General features: G+C 47.2%; 1 protein-coding gene across 1 annotated transcript in view; it reads right to left on the bottom strand.

Annotated features, from left to right (window-relative positions):
* LOC144167365 (neprilysin-2-like) overlaps positions 1-10,125 on the bottom strand; it is a 70,737-nt gene extending 60,612 nt beyond the window's left edge. Inside the window, exons 1-5 of the mRNA XM_077696650.1 lie at positions 10,031-10,125; positions 8,722-8,764; positions 6,706-6,768; positions 4,554-4,721; positions 2,142-2,204 (exon numbers count right to left, since the gene is read on the bottom strand). Coding sequence (XP_077552776.1) covers positions 2,142-2,204; positions 4,554-4,721; positions 6,706-6,768; positions 8,722-8,764; positions 10,031-10,069 — 376 coding nt within the window. The 5' untranslated portion in view covers positions 10,070-10,125. The remainder of the gene's footprint in view (positions 1-2,141; positions 2,205-4,553; positions 4,722-6,705; positions 6,769-8,721; positions 8,765-10,030) is intronic.
* Positions 10,126-18,000: the final 7,875 nt, after the last annotated feature.

Genomic DNA, 18,000 nt, shown 5'->3' with positions numbered 1-18,000 from the left:
ATCATGCCCAGCCCCCGCCCTACTGACGGCAACATAATTTTACAAGGCTATCATGAAAACTAAATAGCACCGCAGCTGTCACTAATATATGATGGCGCCTCACGGCTGCTGAGCCAACAGAAAAAAAACAGTCTTTATATTGGACGCTCCCGGAAACTTTCAATAAATTTGACAATAGCATTGCGAGTGTACCCACAGCTGGAAAAATTATTTCTGCGTTGCACTATTCCTTGAGGAATGGTTATATAGCGCAGACATGTGAATATTTCCACCTCAAAAGAAAGAAAATTTTGCGGGCCTTTCAATATCACTAGCTCAATGTTGACGCATGCTCGAATGTTGAAGGTGTCTTTTTGTGGGGTGACCAGTGACCTACGTCGTCGGCACCACGCCTTCATGCCTTGCTGTGGTATGTGGCAACTGCCCTAAGTCAAAACTATTTTGGCGGTTTAAGAATAAACGAGAAAAGAATGGTGATGAAGAAGTTCTCTTTTGGAGAACCTGCTTTTCCTGTGACCTTAACGACTACTTCGGAAACTGCAAGCGAATTCCTGAACAAAGTTGGAGCATTGTTAGCGCATATCTCGCTAAACGCCACAGCAGCATCAAAAAATGTTTGCCAAGAATTACGGTAATGACTTTTCTACAAATCTCGGGTATGCCCACCATGGTACAATTTTTAAGGAGGACTATTAGAGCAAAATGTAGATTGTGATATGCGCCTCAACTACAACGAAAAGGCAGTCTGCAAAAGGGTACAGACTATCGCGCTCAATTTGGCTCGCAACAGCAAAGTGGCGGCCGTAGCTGCTCCGCCGGCGTTGGTGGAATTGCATAGTGACACTTGAGACCTAATGGCAGAGGCGGTGCCGCTCTTCAGGTAGTCATCGGCAACCCCCCAGGGTGACTACTGACTTTGACCTCGAATGCGCAATGGTTAAATGTGTCCGATGCAGTCCCATACGACCAGCTTTGCGCAGTGGTTTTAATTAATAAGTGTGACACATGGTGCATTCTTTGGTATTATCGCTGAAGAACTGCAGATAATGAATTTCCATTGCTTGAAGCTGCTTCGCCCATCTGTTCGAAATTTTTACGGTGCTTCTCGCAATCGAAGGCGTCTTTTTTTCGCTCTGTGGCGTCACCGATGGCTCATTCCTCGGTTTCAGTGGTCTAGGTTTACTTCAAGTAACGAAAACGTAAGGTATCCGAGCTACAGCTCCGTGTGAGGTAATAGCAGCGACACCCGCATACGTCACCAATTTTTAGCAGCTGCGCAAGGCTGCGCTGAACTACATCGGCCGCATTCACGCGTTGCGCATCCGTGAGGTCAAAGGCAGTAGTTGCACGCGGGGGTTGCTGACGATTATAAGAAGAGTTGAAGCTCTTCCTCATTCCTTATCAAATGGCTCGCTGCGCGGTGAAGCGCCGCCTGAGCAGCAGCTACGGCAGCCGCTCGCTCGTTGCGGGTCAAATTGCGCATGATATCAGACCACAAAGCTTCTACTTTTTTACCTCGTTTTGCCTCTAACATTTTGTTGTGGTCTACCACCAATGGCGAAAATACAGCGAAAAGTAAGGGCAAAAGACAGGCAATGGATTTTTTCCGTAAATATAGGCTCGTATTTCAATAGCGTGTATACATGTTATTCGTGTATGACGTTTATTACACAGACATAATTCGCGTAACATAATACCCGCGCACCCCAAAAAATCTTTCCCTGTACATTTGTAATTTTTATCCTCGTCATCGCCACCATCTCGCAGCAATACAATGGTGACCCGATCCGAACCTTTTACATCGTTAGAATTGGGATGATGACGTGGCATAGTATTCTCTTTGAGATAACGAGGGTATTGAAGAGGATTGCTTGTGTGTGCATTTGCACGTACGCAAATGTTCTTGTCATCAGATTTCCTAATCTTATCAGGTGATTTGAAAGGTGAACAACATTCGATTTTACTTCAAAAGGAGGCTGAGCAATTATAAAGCAATGCGGTTCTGGCTCACTCTACCACAAAAACGTAGCGAAGACATGCCCACTTTCTACATGCTGTAAGTAAACTGCCATGAATTTTTTATTTAAGCAGTTTTTCTTGTTAATAAGGCAGCAAAAATATCTGGAAGTATCTGGAAGTACCTTTCTCCATACAGGCGCCGTAAAGGTTGAAGAGTGGCATGAATTCGTGTTGCTGAAATTTAGCTGAAAAATAAAAGGCAAACGCAATTAAAGTACTTCATTTTTACCGCATTGCACAGGCAACTATTTGGCACGTCTTTCCAAACAAGGTGCCATAAATCTGCTTATGTGAGAAATTACCTATTACCGAAGCAAGTACAGTCGTCAACTACTAAGCATGTAGGCCACAAACTACATAATAACGAACTTTAAAGGCCCATAAGCGATTCGATGAGTTGTGAGGGCAAAATGAATAATGTACAAATGAGTATCGCAGAGTTCTCCTCTGAACGGGTATGTTTACGACTCGGCCAGTGGGAGGTTGGGAAACTACAATGATGAGCCTGTGATGGCAGCTGTCACAATCACTTTCCCATCCCGCTGAGTGAATATGGTTTTCTGAACATATTAATATTTAAGCTGTGGGCGTGTGGCACAAGGCCAATCTCATTGTATGTCGAGCCACCTGTGCCGGCTGTAGACGATTTTTACGTCGAAGGCCACAACGAAATCACTACGTCCACCTTTCGCAACTACAGCTCTCGAGTCGTAGTGGTGTCAGGGTCGCGTACTGCACTTGTATTCCAGAGGCGCTAGCTTTGATATCTGTGCAGTCGCAAATCCTTATAAATTTTCAGCGCCACAAAATTACCTAACTTTAATCTCTTTGTGGCGTAGGGAAATTTAGGATACGTTTCGGTGGTACAGTCACCGGACGGCGCTTTTTTCTGCTGAAAGGGACATTTACAGCTGTCACTTTAAATAAGCTGTTAGCAATGAATTCCAATTTAGGGACATGGGTAAAGTGCGACTGACAGATTTAGCAGTGCGTCGTCACTGTAGTCGCTGCTTGAGGCAATGGCCTTTTTCAAGTAGAAAAACGATTAACGATTAACTAACGTTTACAAATTTTTTGTTCTGTTTCATTCAATGGCCGCTTAGTTGAAAACAGCGCTACAAGACTTGTTCAACTTTTTCGCTGACATTAGCAAGCTTATGAAGCCAGAGCCGACACTACAACTGCCTTCTCAACAGATGGTGGGAATCGGAAAAATTTTGGATCGTCGATCTGAAGACAGATTTGAAATCAAAACCACCGCGGAGGCTCAGTGGCTAAGGCGTTGTGCTGCTGAGCACGAGGACGCGGGTTCGATTTCCGGCCGCGGCGGCCGCTTTTCTGGTGAAGGCTTAAAATAAAACCGCTCGCATGTACGAGATTTCGGTGCACGTTAAAGATCCCCAGGTGCTCAAAATTAATCCGGAGCCCTCCACTACGGCGCGCCTCATCGTCTGCGTTGCTTCGGCGCGTTAAACACTACAGTCAGTCAATCAGACTTTAAACCGAGCTTGCAGCGGTGGCGCTATCTTCGCACAGCTCCCAGCCTAGTTGCTCCAAGAGCACGAGCTCTTCGCCCTCTCCCAGAGTAATACGCAATAGTAAGAGACTGCATTGCCGAGTAGGCGCAAAAGGGGATAGAATGCGAAAGATATCGACGAAATTTCCATACGTGTGTACTACGAAAGGAGCGAGCGGCATCCTTTTCTGTTGCTTAAAAGAGCAAACGCAACCATTCAGATGGTGAGAACGCAAACCACAGTTGGCATGGTGTGTGAGCAGCATGCGTGAAGCGCCGTGTTGCGTGATTCTAAAACCGGTGTAAGCCATGCGCACCGGGCGAGTCTCAAGTAAGCGGGGGACAATGACAATAGGCTAACTCACCCGAACCTTCTCCAAATAAATATCCTATTTTTTACTCCGGTGTGGGAATACCAATTATTTTATGTGCGCATTGCAGTAACAGGTTTGTTGAGTTGTGTGAGGTTTTTATTGAGTCCACTGCACGAGCGTGTGTTCCCATACGTAGGTATTGTAGCTTATATAACAGTTCGCTCATTATGTAAATGACCATTTACTGTATAGAGAAAAAAAAAGATTACTCAATCGGTATTTGATGCCGCGTGTTGAAATAGTGGGAATTTTAGGAACATCCACAGAACCAATGTCGTTGTACTCATGAAGCCAGTATTGGAGGGCCAGCAGTAAAAGGTGTTCGCAGTGTGCAGTTTTAAATGGATGGGAACGAGATTACACTGCATCAGGAATGTCGTATACCAATGTCGATTTTACTAGGCTGCTTTATGAAAATGAAAACACAGCACCTGCGGTGTAGCCTTTCATTATGCACAGAAAGCAATAAAGTGTGCTGCTTTACAGATGATTGCGTGGTTGGTGGAGCCAAACACTACCTCACTTTATGGTGTTTTATGGCGAAATGCGAAAAGATTTACAAACCACAAGTGATGAGGTCGAGTGCGGTGTTTATCGCCTAAAGCCACTACAACACTTTTCATGTCTTAGATAGATAACGTTACCTGTAAATACAGCGACGGCCATCTCTTCCATTGTTCCGGAGAGCGCGTCGTCCGCGCTGTCGTAGGGCTGATTTTCCTTGTTATTGGCCTTCCAGTCGGAGCAGATGTAGGCGTAGAAATTATCGCACGGGTCTTGAGTCTTCTGGAATATTGCAGAAAGGATGTTTGCTGTAAAAAATAATTTTCAAATTATATTCACGTAAAGTTTTTAAGAAGACAGGCATCACTTTGCGAATACGGCGGCAGTACGAAAGTTTTATCTCATAACGGTAGTTCCATTATACCATTTCAGATTTCAGCTTACTCCTACTGGAAGGTATCGCTTCGGCCTGCACAATGCATGCAAATATGTTACAGTACCCTCCCGAGACGTGCCTCTAGCCTCAGTAAAAGTGATGGGCCTTAAGCGAAAATAACCCCTCTAACCTTGGTACTGTCTTTACCCTTCGCCATCTGTTATGGCTACCCTTGTCGGTGTGTTCCATGATCGTTACCAAACAAAGACTACTCGAGCTGCTGCTCACAGACACATAGGTTTCTTGGGCCATGCAGAAACGACCAACGCCACGCTACCGGAATTCCTGAACGGAAGAAAAAAGAGAATAATTCTACAACATGCAAGACCCCCGAATGGTAAAAAAGAAACACAAACAAGCGTAAGAGGGGTGGTGAGAAGCGCCCACAACAAGTAAGAACTAACACAGGAAGGGCAAATGAGGCCTTCGCCAATGGGCCAAACAGTAAGCTGCGGTGGCGGCGCCAATCTTGCCAATAAGTGGATAACATGCATGAAAATAAAGTTGTGCTGCTTAGGGACTAAATCGAAAGCCAAAATTGCCGCTAGACGGCTAGAATGTTCGAGCAACAGTAGACGGTCCCTCGTGAGGCTCGTTGGGCTTCTCAATGAGTGAGGGTTCGGGTTCCTTACGAAAAGTGGAGGACAACTGTGCAGTGTGCTCGCAATACACGCACATCAAAACGATTTCCGCTAACACTGGAGCCAACGTTGGGATCAACACTTGAATCAGCACTGGTATCAACGGAATCAATATCCCCTGTTAAAACTGCGATAAACGAGTCCTCCCGCTGCGAATGCCCTCGTTTTGGGTTTCCGGTATGCGAAGCCACACCGCAGACTCATCGGTACGGCATGACGATCACAGACTTTTGGCAGCTTGATAAAGGGCTAGTTGGAAGTACTCCATCAGGGTAGGTAGTTTCTTTCCTATGTCACCAATATAATGCAGGGAGAATTTTTAAGTATTGGAAACGAGATATCTTAAATGATATCCAGTTCATGGTTTCTTTTATTACTTTAAGCAGCAGTACTTAATGTTCGTAGAAGTTCTCGTACTGAGCCCAAAACTGCAATCGAAAGCGTAGCTGAAGCTTACCGCAAAGTAACACTGAACTTGGGATTGCACGTTCGAAGTTGATTGGGAAAGTACACTCAAAAAACACACCTGTGCTCGGGCAGATGACTGTTGCCAAACATTATGTGAAAAGAAGACAGGTCTCCCAAACATGTGCTACCCGCACCGGTATCCTGTTTCATCGTTCTGAAAATTACTGTAAGTCTTGTTCTAATGCCCCTTGTCTGACACAAATGATTTCACACTTTGGCAGACAAATACGGCGTTTGTATTACGATTCCATAAGGTGCTGTGTAATATATCTATGCCATGGGCCGCGCTCTCAAAGAACGGCCAAGTCTATTAAGGCTATACCTCGATATCCTATCCACGTGGTCTCGTTTAGCAGCCATATTCTTCAGGCTGGCGATAGATATTGCCCGCACAACCCTATGTTTATCGAGAAATCAAGCTGTCGTTGAGGTCGGAAACTCACTGCGTGATTATGCTCATATAGGCCCACTTTCCGTCAAGTAACGGGATGGGGGGGGGGGAATAAAGCTCGATAATTTCAGTTCTCTCCTAATGCAGCAAATATTTATACAAATTGCATACAAATTCACAATTTTAGCATTGCTTTTTCATGGCATTTATTGTTCCTGTGCTGGTAGATAAAACGAGCAGTTTAATAAGTTGTCTGTTTTACTCATCTACACGTTTTGCCCCATGCGTGATATATTGCCGCGTAATGTATTACCTCGCAATTGGTACTCCTAATCGAAGTAGGCCTTTGTTCTTACCTTTTTCTTTGCAGAATGTTGTGTCACAGTTTATAGCTGTTCCATCGATCGGCATCTGTTTCGCTGAAAACGAATATCAATCTCTTTGTGAATGACAGACCAGAAGTAAGAATTTTCATTTCTTGCGGCAGCATGCCTCTCCGGCGCCTTTCCGGTGGCAATAAAATAGTTCTGTGTTGACCATTTTTCAAAGCAGAACAAAAACCAGACAACCCTATTTAATTATCAAACACTGATGTAGCGTCTTTGTGTTTTGTGGTGGAGGGCAAAAAGGCGAATACTTGAGTCCTTTCAGGTGAACTTGCCGAAGAAAACGTTATGCAGCAACATGAAATATTAATAACTACCCAGCAACTGCTTTCAAAACCAGAATATCGACATTAGCTTTCTACGCAGGAACGTATGCCCAGCCGTGGGAACTTAATAACAAGATGTTTTCAACACCAATTCCCAGGAATTAGGTGCTTTTAGGTGGGAGTATCTTTGAAATGTCGTCGGTGACCCAATTTCAGACTGGAAACTCATTCCGTTATTACGTACTTGATGGCTCGTCTGAAACTAGTGGCCCTGACACCGCAAAACACCTGCTTCGAACAAGTGAACTTACTCGGCGCTCTGATGAGACGCTTTTACGAGCTCTAACCAGCATAGGTTACGATTTGCACCACCTATGAGCAAGAACAAGCAAGGCCCGGACGAAAACGCCACTGAGAAGCATCCTTCATCACGTGGCTACTTTCCGGATTGGCACAGGAAAGTTTGCCTTGTTGGGAGAAAATCCAAAACCTCCGTTAATTTCGCAAGATAATTAGTGCGGCTAATTGTACGCGATGCGCCGAGTGTACGTTACCACAGCGCAGGCCATTTCTCTTTCCGGTTTGTTGACAGCGATGCTCTTTTCGAGTTATAAGAAACGTTCCCCGGCCGAAGGTTTCTGCTCAGCGTTAGCGCGCGTCAAATTGCGATAGCTACCGGGCAAATTGGGGATGTGAATGCGCTAACATAGTATTAGCTAGGTTGCATGTGAAGTAGGCAAAACAATGCGCTTGCTACGTAAGTGAAGTGCGAAGCAAGCTAACCTGAAATTGCGAAGAATCCAGTGTCATACGCGGTGTGGCGACAGCATTCAGTGCGCTATTGAACTTCCGGTAGCTTTGTAGTAGCGTCATTCTGTCCGATTTTGTTATCGACTTCGTACAACGCAAGCGGGAAATGCGGCCTTGTTATAACAGCAGAACTATTTAAGGTTCTAGTTCAGCCGTACAGCGGTACAAAAAAAAAATACCAAGAAAAAACACCGCCCGCACGGGAGGGCGCGCCTCCTGAGTAGCAGCGCCCGCCGTCGTCCAGGCTTGCGCTACGTGAGAGCTCGCCAAGCAACATACGACGGAAAATACCGAGGACACGCGAGCGTGCGTCTCGTGAGGAGCACCCTGCGTCGCGGCCAGCTTGACCTTTGAGAGCACTCTGCCCAGCGTTCGCGGCGTGATCTCTCGCATGCTGTTCTCCTCGCCAGTTCACGTGCGTTCACGTGCGTGCTCGCGTGCAACCACAAGGACTCAGCCTAAATTAACAAAGTGCACCCTCCGATCGTTTATTCATTTCATTTGGTTATATTTCTTTGATGTTAAGAGCTTAAATACAATTTGTTCCGCGTTTCATCCGCATATTAAGACCTTAAATCCTATTTGTTCACGTTTCATCCGGATGTTAAGAGCTTAAATCCTATTCGTTCCGCCTTTGATCCCCTTTCATCTGTGAGCGGCTAGAGGTATGCCTATCGCAGGCATTTCTTTGTTAAACCTATAAGAGTTTACGATTATTGGCAAGTTCGTTTTAAAAACAGCTTACGAAACAGAAAAAGCAGGTAATTAAGCTTATTCCTTGCTGTTTGCCATGATTAGGCGCATATGAATGCTCTCAGCATCATCATTCACACACTTTGCCTTTCTGATTGAACAGCGGCAGTATCCAACCCCGCCAATAAGAATTGAAGGCTGAAAATTGTGCGCTCACTTGTTGTTGGTTCCATGGCTGTCGTCATTGTTGTGGGTGATGCCTGCAATATTTCAACAAGAAAAAATGCAGAAAATGCAAAATAAACGGTACAAATGAAGGGAACGTTTCTCAAAAAGCGTGTGCATACTGCATTACCCGCTTTGAGCATGATAGTATAGACAAAATGCTTCAAAGGGATATTTTTAATAAAGCCACTCATCGCGAGGATTACACAACTAAACACCCTTGAGGGATGTACACTAAAAATACAGACGAGATTTATTATTACGAAGTCGTATTCCGCCTTCTTGAAACCTTTAGAAAAAGCCATAAATGGCTAATCCTAGTATTCAGAAATTATGTCAGCGCTAAACAAATGCCACACAGAAAGGACCGACAGGACTGGTCCTACTTCGCAGCTGAAGTAGCTCTAGTTTCATGTGTTACTCGCGTGCACTGGTTGTTCAGTGATAACATATTTTTAATACTGTAGGTATCCATAGCCTGAGAAGCGAGGCGAAGAAGGTGAGCGCCACTGACACTTTTGTTCCAGCTCACTGGATAGCCAGATATATTGAGTAAACCTCCATCATTTCGGCTTCTCGCTTGGGTGATAGCAATCATTAAGACCAGAAAAACTTTTTCCCAAAGTGGGAGGGCGCTGGCACGGTTTTGACTAAGCGAAACGTTTCCAGTATCTTGTCCAAGTTTATTGGGTTATAGAAGAACTGCTAAGCTTCAAAAATACCCCCTCTAGACGCGCTGTTAAAAATTTTGGCTATATGATATTTCGCTGTCGTACTCCCTTTCCGATCGGGAACTTTCCCTTTTTTTCTTGGAGGGTGATCTTGCTCGTACGCGGCATTACGTTTTTTTTTTCTTTTTTTAAGGGTTACCCTCCTCGTTCATCCCTTACATAGATCGTCTGTCTTCATCTTTCCGTCGTCTGCCTCCATGACTGGCAAATAAGTCCAACCTTGCCAGGTTCCTGACTGTTACACTGCTAGGCTTGCCACGTCTTAGCCGGTTCGATTTTCCCCCTCGGCCTTATTTAGGCTTGCTTCGAGGCGCAAAGCAGCCCCCTTCAAGCGTTGTGCGTTTAGCGGGCGCAACTCCCACCTAATACTCCCAACTAATTTCTAGGCCTCCGTTGGGGGGTTCAAACAACCAAGTGTTGATTGAAAAGATATTCCGAACAACTTGACAACTCCCGCTATATTAGAGAGCGAAATTTTCTTAGGAGCCCCGATCCCGGAATTCGGATATGCCAGGCACCATTACTCATGCTTCCACCTTGCATCATGCTACTATTATAAAAAAATATTACTTCGGAAGAACTTGGCTCTTTCCCTGTCTCAGGTGACATTGGCCAGTCCGAACTAGTAACGCTTGGTGACGTCTCTTCAGTAGTCGACACAGTCATCTCCTGCAAGAGAACAAAATTAGCGCAGCTTGCACCAGTAATTCAAGGCTAGAGAAACAGCCGAGCTGGCGGCCCCTCGCCCTTCGTCGGAGACCCGGCTCTTGCATCATCATCATCAGCAGCAGCGTACTCTGGTCCACTGCAGAACGAAGGCCTCTCCCATCGACCATTTTTTTGCCTCCGAATTTCCATATGCCGTCCCTCCGTCGCGTAATGGGCCCCCTTTTTTTTTCTATACCAGTCTTTTGGCGTCCACTCTGTTACCCTGGTAGTCCACCGATTGTCATTTCGCCTAATTAAATGGCCAGCCCGAATTTATTGCATTCTCCTTATTAGACCTGTATGTTCTACTCCACCACAAAATACCGATCAAGCGCTCCCCCCATGCAAGCCGTCCCTCTCATAATCCGAGTATTTCGAGTTTTCGCGTGCGAACGAACAAGCGCCCTCTCCCTCCCCCTAACCAATCTGTTATGGCGAATCCAGCGAAATCGAAACCGCCCAGGATCGCTTCTGAGTGAGCTCTCGTCTACTCCAAAATCCAATTTAAGAACACGGCCTACCGCAAAGCCCCCACATGTCCGCCCTTTTGCTATTGTCATCTAACATCGCCCAATGTGCTTGCGACTTTTTCAAAACGGTGATTTATGACACGCATTCGTATACTGATGAGGCAAAAATTGAAGTCATGGAATGGCATCTCCACGCCGCGAAAAAACACGCACGTGACATCTCGCCACTTCGATTAAGATGGAAAAAGGATATGCGAGCGCAACAAGAAGTGCGAGAGGTTTCAGAAGCAGAACTTAGGCAGGAGTGGCGGTGCTAAGTAAAGAAGTGGTTGACAGTGTTTTTAAATTTTGCGAACGAGAACAAAGCTCAGGGCGTGCTGTGGGTAACAGGCTCCTGTCTAAAAAAGATGATAAAAGAGTGCACAGTTTGCAGCTTAGAAATTTTGTTGCGTCCGACCAGTACATCAAGCGTTAGAAACAGCAGTTTGGCGTTACAATTAGCGTACCAACTGTTGAGGAAAGAGGACGAGGAAGAACATAGGACTGTCACCATCATTAGCGTGGGGAGGACGGTGGGAATAAAGGCGTTCTGAGCGGTGCCATGGCCCGGGGCCCAGTTCCTCAACATTTGCACCAAATATTGAGGAACTGGGTTGCACCAAATGTTGCACCAAATGTTGCACCAAATGTTGAGGAACTGGGCCCCGGGCCATGGCACCACTCAGAACGCCTTTATTCCCACCATCCTCCTCACGCTAATGATGGTGATAGTCCTATGTTCTTCCTCGTCCTCTTTCCTCAACATACTCCCGCCCGCGACAACGCTTCTTCAGCCGGATGTGGCGCAGCTGCGAGTTGGGCACGTCCTTGACGTACACCCAGCGCACACGGAACTGGCCCTTCCGCTTGTCCTGCGCCCAGACAGACAAGGAGGCCGCATAGTCCACAGGCGACACCATCTCGGCAATGCCGCAGAAGTGGCCCGACCCGTTCACAGCTGAAGAACAGCAGCACGGCGCCCTGGGCGTCTAGGTACGCGGCGTCCAGCCGCTTGTTGCCGTGCTCCGTCGAGCACCAGATGGAGTACTTGATGGACCGGTGGATGTCGTCCTCCGAGTAGCTCTTGATGATGAAGAAGCGCGCACCCTTGGGCTCCAGGTCAAACTCCTTGGGGTTGTAGTTGTTCTCCAGCCGAAGCTTCTCCAAGACGGGGTGCGAGAAGCCAATCTGACGGTGGGAATAAAGGCGTTCTGAGCGGTGTCATGGCCCGGGGCCCAGTGCCTCAACATTTGGTGCCGTGAAACCCGGGAGGAACGGCCCAGTGGACTGCATGACGGCGCAGTGCATCTTCAAGGCTTGGAAGGCCTGGGAAACTCCTGGTTGGGATAATTCGTGATTCCCACATCTCGGAGGCCTTGCCCTTGGGCGGCGCCTGCCATGGCCGGCTGCTCGACGTGTACGCTCCCCCAGAGACGACGCAGACGACATGGGCCAACTGCTACGGCTCAGAGACACCCTCCGAGTACAGATTTCCGACCTGGTCAAAGTGGCAGACCACGCATTGGAGCTGCGCCCTGTGAAACCAGGTACGCTGAAAACCCTCTACGAATCCACACAGCAAAAACAGATCAGCCTCGTACAGCTCGACAATCAGGTCAGAAACCTATTGGATATTGATGATTACACAAAGGAATATGAAGAATCTGATTTATACCTCGGAATGATTTTTCGAATTATTTTCCTGCTTCGAGACACGTTATCAAAAATGGCTACGTGTGCACAATCCCGCAAGACAGTAAAGGCAAGACGTCGCGTAGACCCCCTGAAATCGTCACTAAAGGTGGATCCCTCCGAATGACACGCAGCGTTCCACTCGCCTCTCCAGTTACCTTTGTAGAACCCTTTGTCCCTGCCAACGAATCGCTGACAGCAGCGACCCTGGAGGCAGCCACTAAGTCTTCGGTATGCGTCGCACACTCAGCGTCTTGTGCCGCTCTGCAGCCGCTGAGCGAGCGCATACCACAGGGAAATGAAGAGGCCGACAAACTAGGAACAGAACCCGTCGAGTGTGTGAAGGAGCATTCAGCTCTGGCTCCACTGGATGGGAAAGGTTCCCTCGTGAACACCGTGTCAAATCGTCGCAGGACAGAAAAGCTTAATCCCAGGGATAGAAGACAACGTAAGACTGGCCGACTTGAGGTTCAGACGGTAACTACAGCTGAATCGAAACAACGAAAGGGCACCCATTTCCTCGAAAGAGTGGGATGTCGGCTGCTGCTTACTTTTACCGAAGGAAACGGCGACCGAATAACCAGGAACCGACCGGGAGGTGACAAGGATGGCGACCGAGACACCCGGTACCCCAGTCAACCTGGTGTTGCTAGGAACATGGCCCCAGGATAGCCCGCTATTTAGCCGATACCGCCGGACAGAGCTTTGATGGGCTTCCATTGCCCGCGTTCAACAGAGCAGTTACTAGGAAACGACACCACAGCTCAAAGCATCGTTGGAGAAGGAAGTGACGGACGAACTGAGACCGACCGGACGAAACGATCACAACTAGAATGCTGAACTGGCCCTCATTTAGTTTAGTGGTGTTTCCTCTACAGATTCTCTGAATGTCTGCACAAGAACCATTGTCGCGGGCGGAAGTATGTTGAGGAAAGAGGACGAGGAAGAACATAGGACTATCACCACCATTAGCGTGGGGAGGACGGTGGGAATAAAGGCGTTCTGAGCGGTGCCATGGCCCGGGGCCCAGTTCCTCAACACCAACTCTTGAATGAAGGAAGTTGGGGCGGGGTAGGGGGGGGTGGAGCGTACACTGACGTAGAGAACCAGTGAAATAATCTTTCTTTATTGCGGTATCTTTCAGATAATCCATTGTTTCTTTATTTTGTTGTTCTTATATTGTTTCTTTTCTAAAGTGCCCTCAACAAAGAGCTCTGAAACGGGAACCATTCCTCCACGTACTGAACACTTCACTCATACAGCCTTGAACATCCGTGCAGAATATACATCTCGCTCGTGCTGCGGCAGCTTTTCAGAGGCTGTTTTCTTTCCTTCTTTGAAACCATAGAAGCCATCACTGACTCTAGTCTTCAGTCGTGCCCAACTGGAATTCACGTTTAATATAGGTCAGTGGAATGTGTGGACAGACAACAGGCGCTTGCCGCCGTGGCCATGGTTCCAGCGGAACAGGTGTCGCCCCGATTTCGGGCTTGCAGGGGCTTGCAAGTTAAAGTGGCTAGAGCCCCTCGCAGCCACCGTTTCGTGTTCCGTAGCGTGGCGTACATTGTCGGACGTGCGTTGTACCACAAAAATTTATAACTGGACGGTCCAGAAATTAGGGACATATAGCTGCCCGAGAGGGACGGGCAAGGACTCGGGACGCTGAAAAGTCGGGACAGTCCCGTAAAATCCGTGACGGTTGGTAACCCTGGTTACAGTGCGTCGTGCCACTAACGGAAGAAAGAGGACACTGGGGGATTTCTGGGAGGCACCAATGGCCTTGCGCCCCACGCGAATGCCCTCTGAACACGGTACGAGTACACCGTGTTCAAAATCTCGAAAATGAACCACACGATAGTGAGAATGGATTCTCTGGCAAACACGACCAACAATGTGGTTGGCGAGAATACCGTGCAAATTGCTAACACTGGTTGCGCGAAGATGGGATTCACGGTTGCCTTCGTCTTCATTAAGAATGTGTTACTCTCCAATGCACTTCATTATCATCTCTTTTCTAGAGGGGGGGGGGGGGGGGGCGTGTAAGGAGGTTAACATTTTCGCGCCTCTATTTTAAATTACGGGCATTTCCGAAACACGACCCCCTCTCCAAATTTCCCTGACCTATCTCCGCGTCGAGAAGTGGGGCTTGCTAAGTTTGTTCTCATTTTCTGTAGTTTCTGCTGTGATGCAGGAAGCTCGTTTCTTATCTATTACTGTCATTCCGATCATTATTCGTTCCATGGCCTCCGGAGCGGACCTAAGTCTGCTTTCAATGTGGCTAATAAAGCGTCAAGCTTCCACTTCATATCTTATAACCTCATATTTATTTAGAACTTGCCACTGAAAGTTCTTCATAACTACCAGGCTCGATTTCTCTCGTTCGCAGGCTTTCACATCTCTCCCAAAGTGGACCACGTTAGTACGCGCTGGAACCAGAGGCCAAGTCCAAAGCTAACGCCCCTGCCATGAATCCAAAAGGAAATGCTGCGGCCTGGAATGTGATGATAGCTCAATTGTATAGACTCTGGTTTCCTAACGCGAGAAACCCAGCTTCGATTCCAACCACGGGAAGCTTTTTTTTTTCTCTTTCTCTTTCCGATTGGCTCCACATTGTATTGTTCCCCGCCGCTGCTATCCACGTACCCCTCCGGCCTCTAGTGTGGCCAAGTGATTACGTTGCCGGTTTCACGGTGTGAAAGTACCGGGTTCGATTCCCAAGAGCTCAGTAACCACATTTTTTTCCTTCTTGAGGCTGCAGGGCTTTCTATCTACGACGGACGGATTTCTGTCGGCCGAATCAGCACAGCTGTTAGCAGGCAAATACATTTAGAAAATCATGCGCCGAGCACTTAACTACATGGTGAGCAAACAGTAATTTGTAGTAACGGTGTCTGAGGCTAAAACTAATTTCCATCAACAGATGTGAACTGACGCCTTTAAAACGCCGATTAATCAAACTAATGTGAAGAGGAGAAGTCGTTGAGGGGGTTAGTACTTTAGGTGCCACGGTTCTAATGAGAAAGACTCCTGTCGACTTATAATGCTTATAATGCTTATAATACTTATAATGCTATTATACTGAACTGCACTGCGTGCGGCCTCCAATATATATCCCTCTATCAAACCACACTGTACGGCCCAGGTCCATCGCCTGACTAAACACAGGCGCCAACAACACCAACTGAAGCAGGCGCAAATACACTCGTCATTTACATCACCCGCCACGGTGGCATTTCCCACAATTACAAGAACTTCATTACGATTTTCCCACTTCTCAGCAAAATGAACGCTTATTTTCACACTGCCCGATGAACTGTTCCAGTGCGCGCCTTCATCTTTACCTCTCCCAGCTCGTGCAGGAGCTCCGGCACAAACCGCCCTTTGCCTTCGCCGCCGTCCTCCTCTCACCGAGTAGTACTTCTCTTACGTGGCTCAAAGTGCCCGCCACAACCCCACGCGTTGGGAAAGATGTGGCGGAAGCCCTGGTTCTCACACAACGGCCGTACCCCGATCTAATACAGTGCCGACCATTTTTCCTGACTCCAAAAATTCGGACTTGCTGAATACTTCGGAGTTTCCCGACGAACACCAGTTGTACCATATGAGTAATGTGTATGGACAATAGATATTTCGGACATAATAACGAGAAAACTTCGATTTTCCGGACAAAATTGTCTGCTACAAAACCACGGTGCGACTCCAGGATGACGCCATGTTGAATCATCAGCCACTTCGTTGCCTTGGGATTGCATGGGGATTGGCTTGAGTCCCGCCGGGGTAACGAACTGATCTTGGAGGCCATAATATGGTGCAATATGGTGGCTAGCCATAATTTTGTATGTAGTCTGCGGCGGAAGCAATCTCGAAAGCAGGAAGATGGTCATACTCGGCCAGTTTGCTTTTTTGCTTGACACCAGTTTTGTGCGCCGAGCTAGCGGACGACCAGATCGTGCGCCAAGTGGCGGCGCTGCCGCAAAGCACACAGTAAGGTCATGCCAGTGCATACCAACAGTACACCAACTCACAAACACGTCAAAGGAGCATTGGGACGCCATCCTGCGCAGCGATGACCCTGCCTGCCAGCGATGGCTGGTAGAGAGAGCCATAGCGGTGTCGGAGACCAGTTGAATCCAGAAATTGGGATAGCCACCTTCTTTCCACACTAGTGTTTTGCTTTTTTTTTTGAATAAAGATATTTTCAATCAATGCAATGCCGCAAAGCGATTCTGACTCCGGGCGAAGACACTCCCGACTACCCGCAACCGTCAACGCAAGATATTGCCAACGCGGTGGCATTTTGTAATATTTATGAAGAAAACGTGATGCTTGCAGAGATGCAGGTAGACGTTCTCACAGGAAGGAAGAATTTAAGTCAAGGAACCGTTCGCGACTTCTTCGGTATCATTTCAATTAAATGAAATTATTTTTCGCGACTCGCGGACTTTTCGGACAGCTCTCTATTTCGGACTATTTTGCGGTCCCCTCCACGTCCGAAAAATTGGCCGGCTACTGTATGATCAGATCGAAGAACGGCTACCACAAATTTTGTTAGTGGCACTATCTCCGCACATCTCCCTTAACCTCTTCTAGCCTGAGTTTAGTGTAAGGCACTAAAATTGCATTTCTGTTTTCAAACATTTCTGGTCTCCTCACAAGGAAGCCACAGGAGAACTTTTCAAGTGCCGGGGTTTTAGGAACAATGTTACGACTATGGTACAAAAACACAACAAGTGGTCCTAACAAACCATTGCATGGTTATTTTCTTCAGGAACAAGTTGTTCATCTTGGATCGCCAATTGTCCAGATCTGATTCGATGATTCTCGAAATATTAAAGGAACCCTGCTACACTTTCGATGAGCGATTTCACTCTTTCCTTCGCGTCTGGGACCACTGCGAATTGTATGGTTGTCGCCAGCACAGAGCGGCACTGCGTGATTTGCTCGTCGCACCAGATACGGCTTCCATTTGTGGGTTGTTTTCGTGTCTGTATTTTTAAAGTTTTCATCGAAAAGCGTTAATTTCTGAAACTGAAGGAAAACCGTCCAGCTGCCGCTGCATGGTCTTGATGACGTAATTCGAGCCGTCGAAGAACGTCGAGACCGGGAAAAGGAGAAAAATTTTTTTCAGCGAGTCCCCGAGTTATCTGGTGGGCATAGAGCAGTAATTTTTGGCTGAGGTACTGTGCGACCCCTAACCTAAGTACTGGATGTGTTGGGTGGCTACGTGCTTTAAGAATTTAGAATTTCAAGATAAGTAGGAAAAAGTGTTGCAGGGTCCCTTAACGCCGATGTATAAATGCTCTCAAGACAAACACGGCGCCATTTGATTCGCCGACATTCGCCTGTGCTCGTCACGTGGTTGACTGCTCTGTCGCCGCTTGTGTAATATTTTGAGTTCTTGGCGCAGCACTAGCTCACTCCAATAAACGTATGTTCCCTCAAGAAACGTGCGTTGTCTTTGGCTACGTGACAACGTTTGCAGTATTGCAACTACCCATGGGAAGTGCTTGCGGGCTCCTATTCTGGCAATTCCGAGCGAGTTCGCCTATTTCGGACAAGTATTCGTGAACCGTGTGCAGGAATGCGCATGCGTTTCATATTCCAATCCCAAAAGTGAAGCTTGCGTGTCAC

Source organism: Haemaphysalis longicornis, unplaced genomic scaffold, assembly GCF_048455015.1.
Source record: "Haemaphysalis longicornis isolate Haplotype H1 unplaced genomic scaffold, Haemaphysalis longicornis Haplotype H1 scaffold_2, whole genome shotgun sequence".
In the NCBI taxonomy this organism is placed as follows: Eukaryota; Metazoa; Arthropoda; class Arachnida; order Ixodida; family Ixodidae; genus Haemaphysalis; species Haemaphysalis longicornis.
The sequence above is the reverse complement of the archived record's forward strand: the minus strand, read 5'-3'. Positions and strand labels throughout refer to the sequence as shown.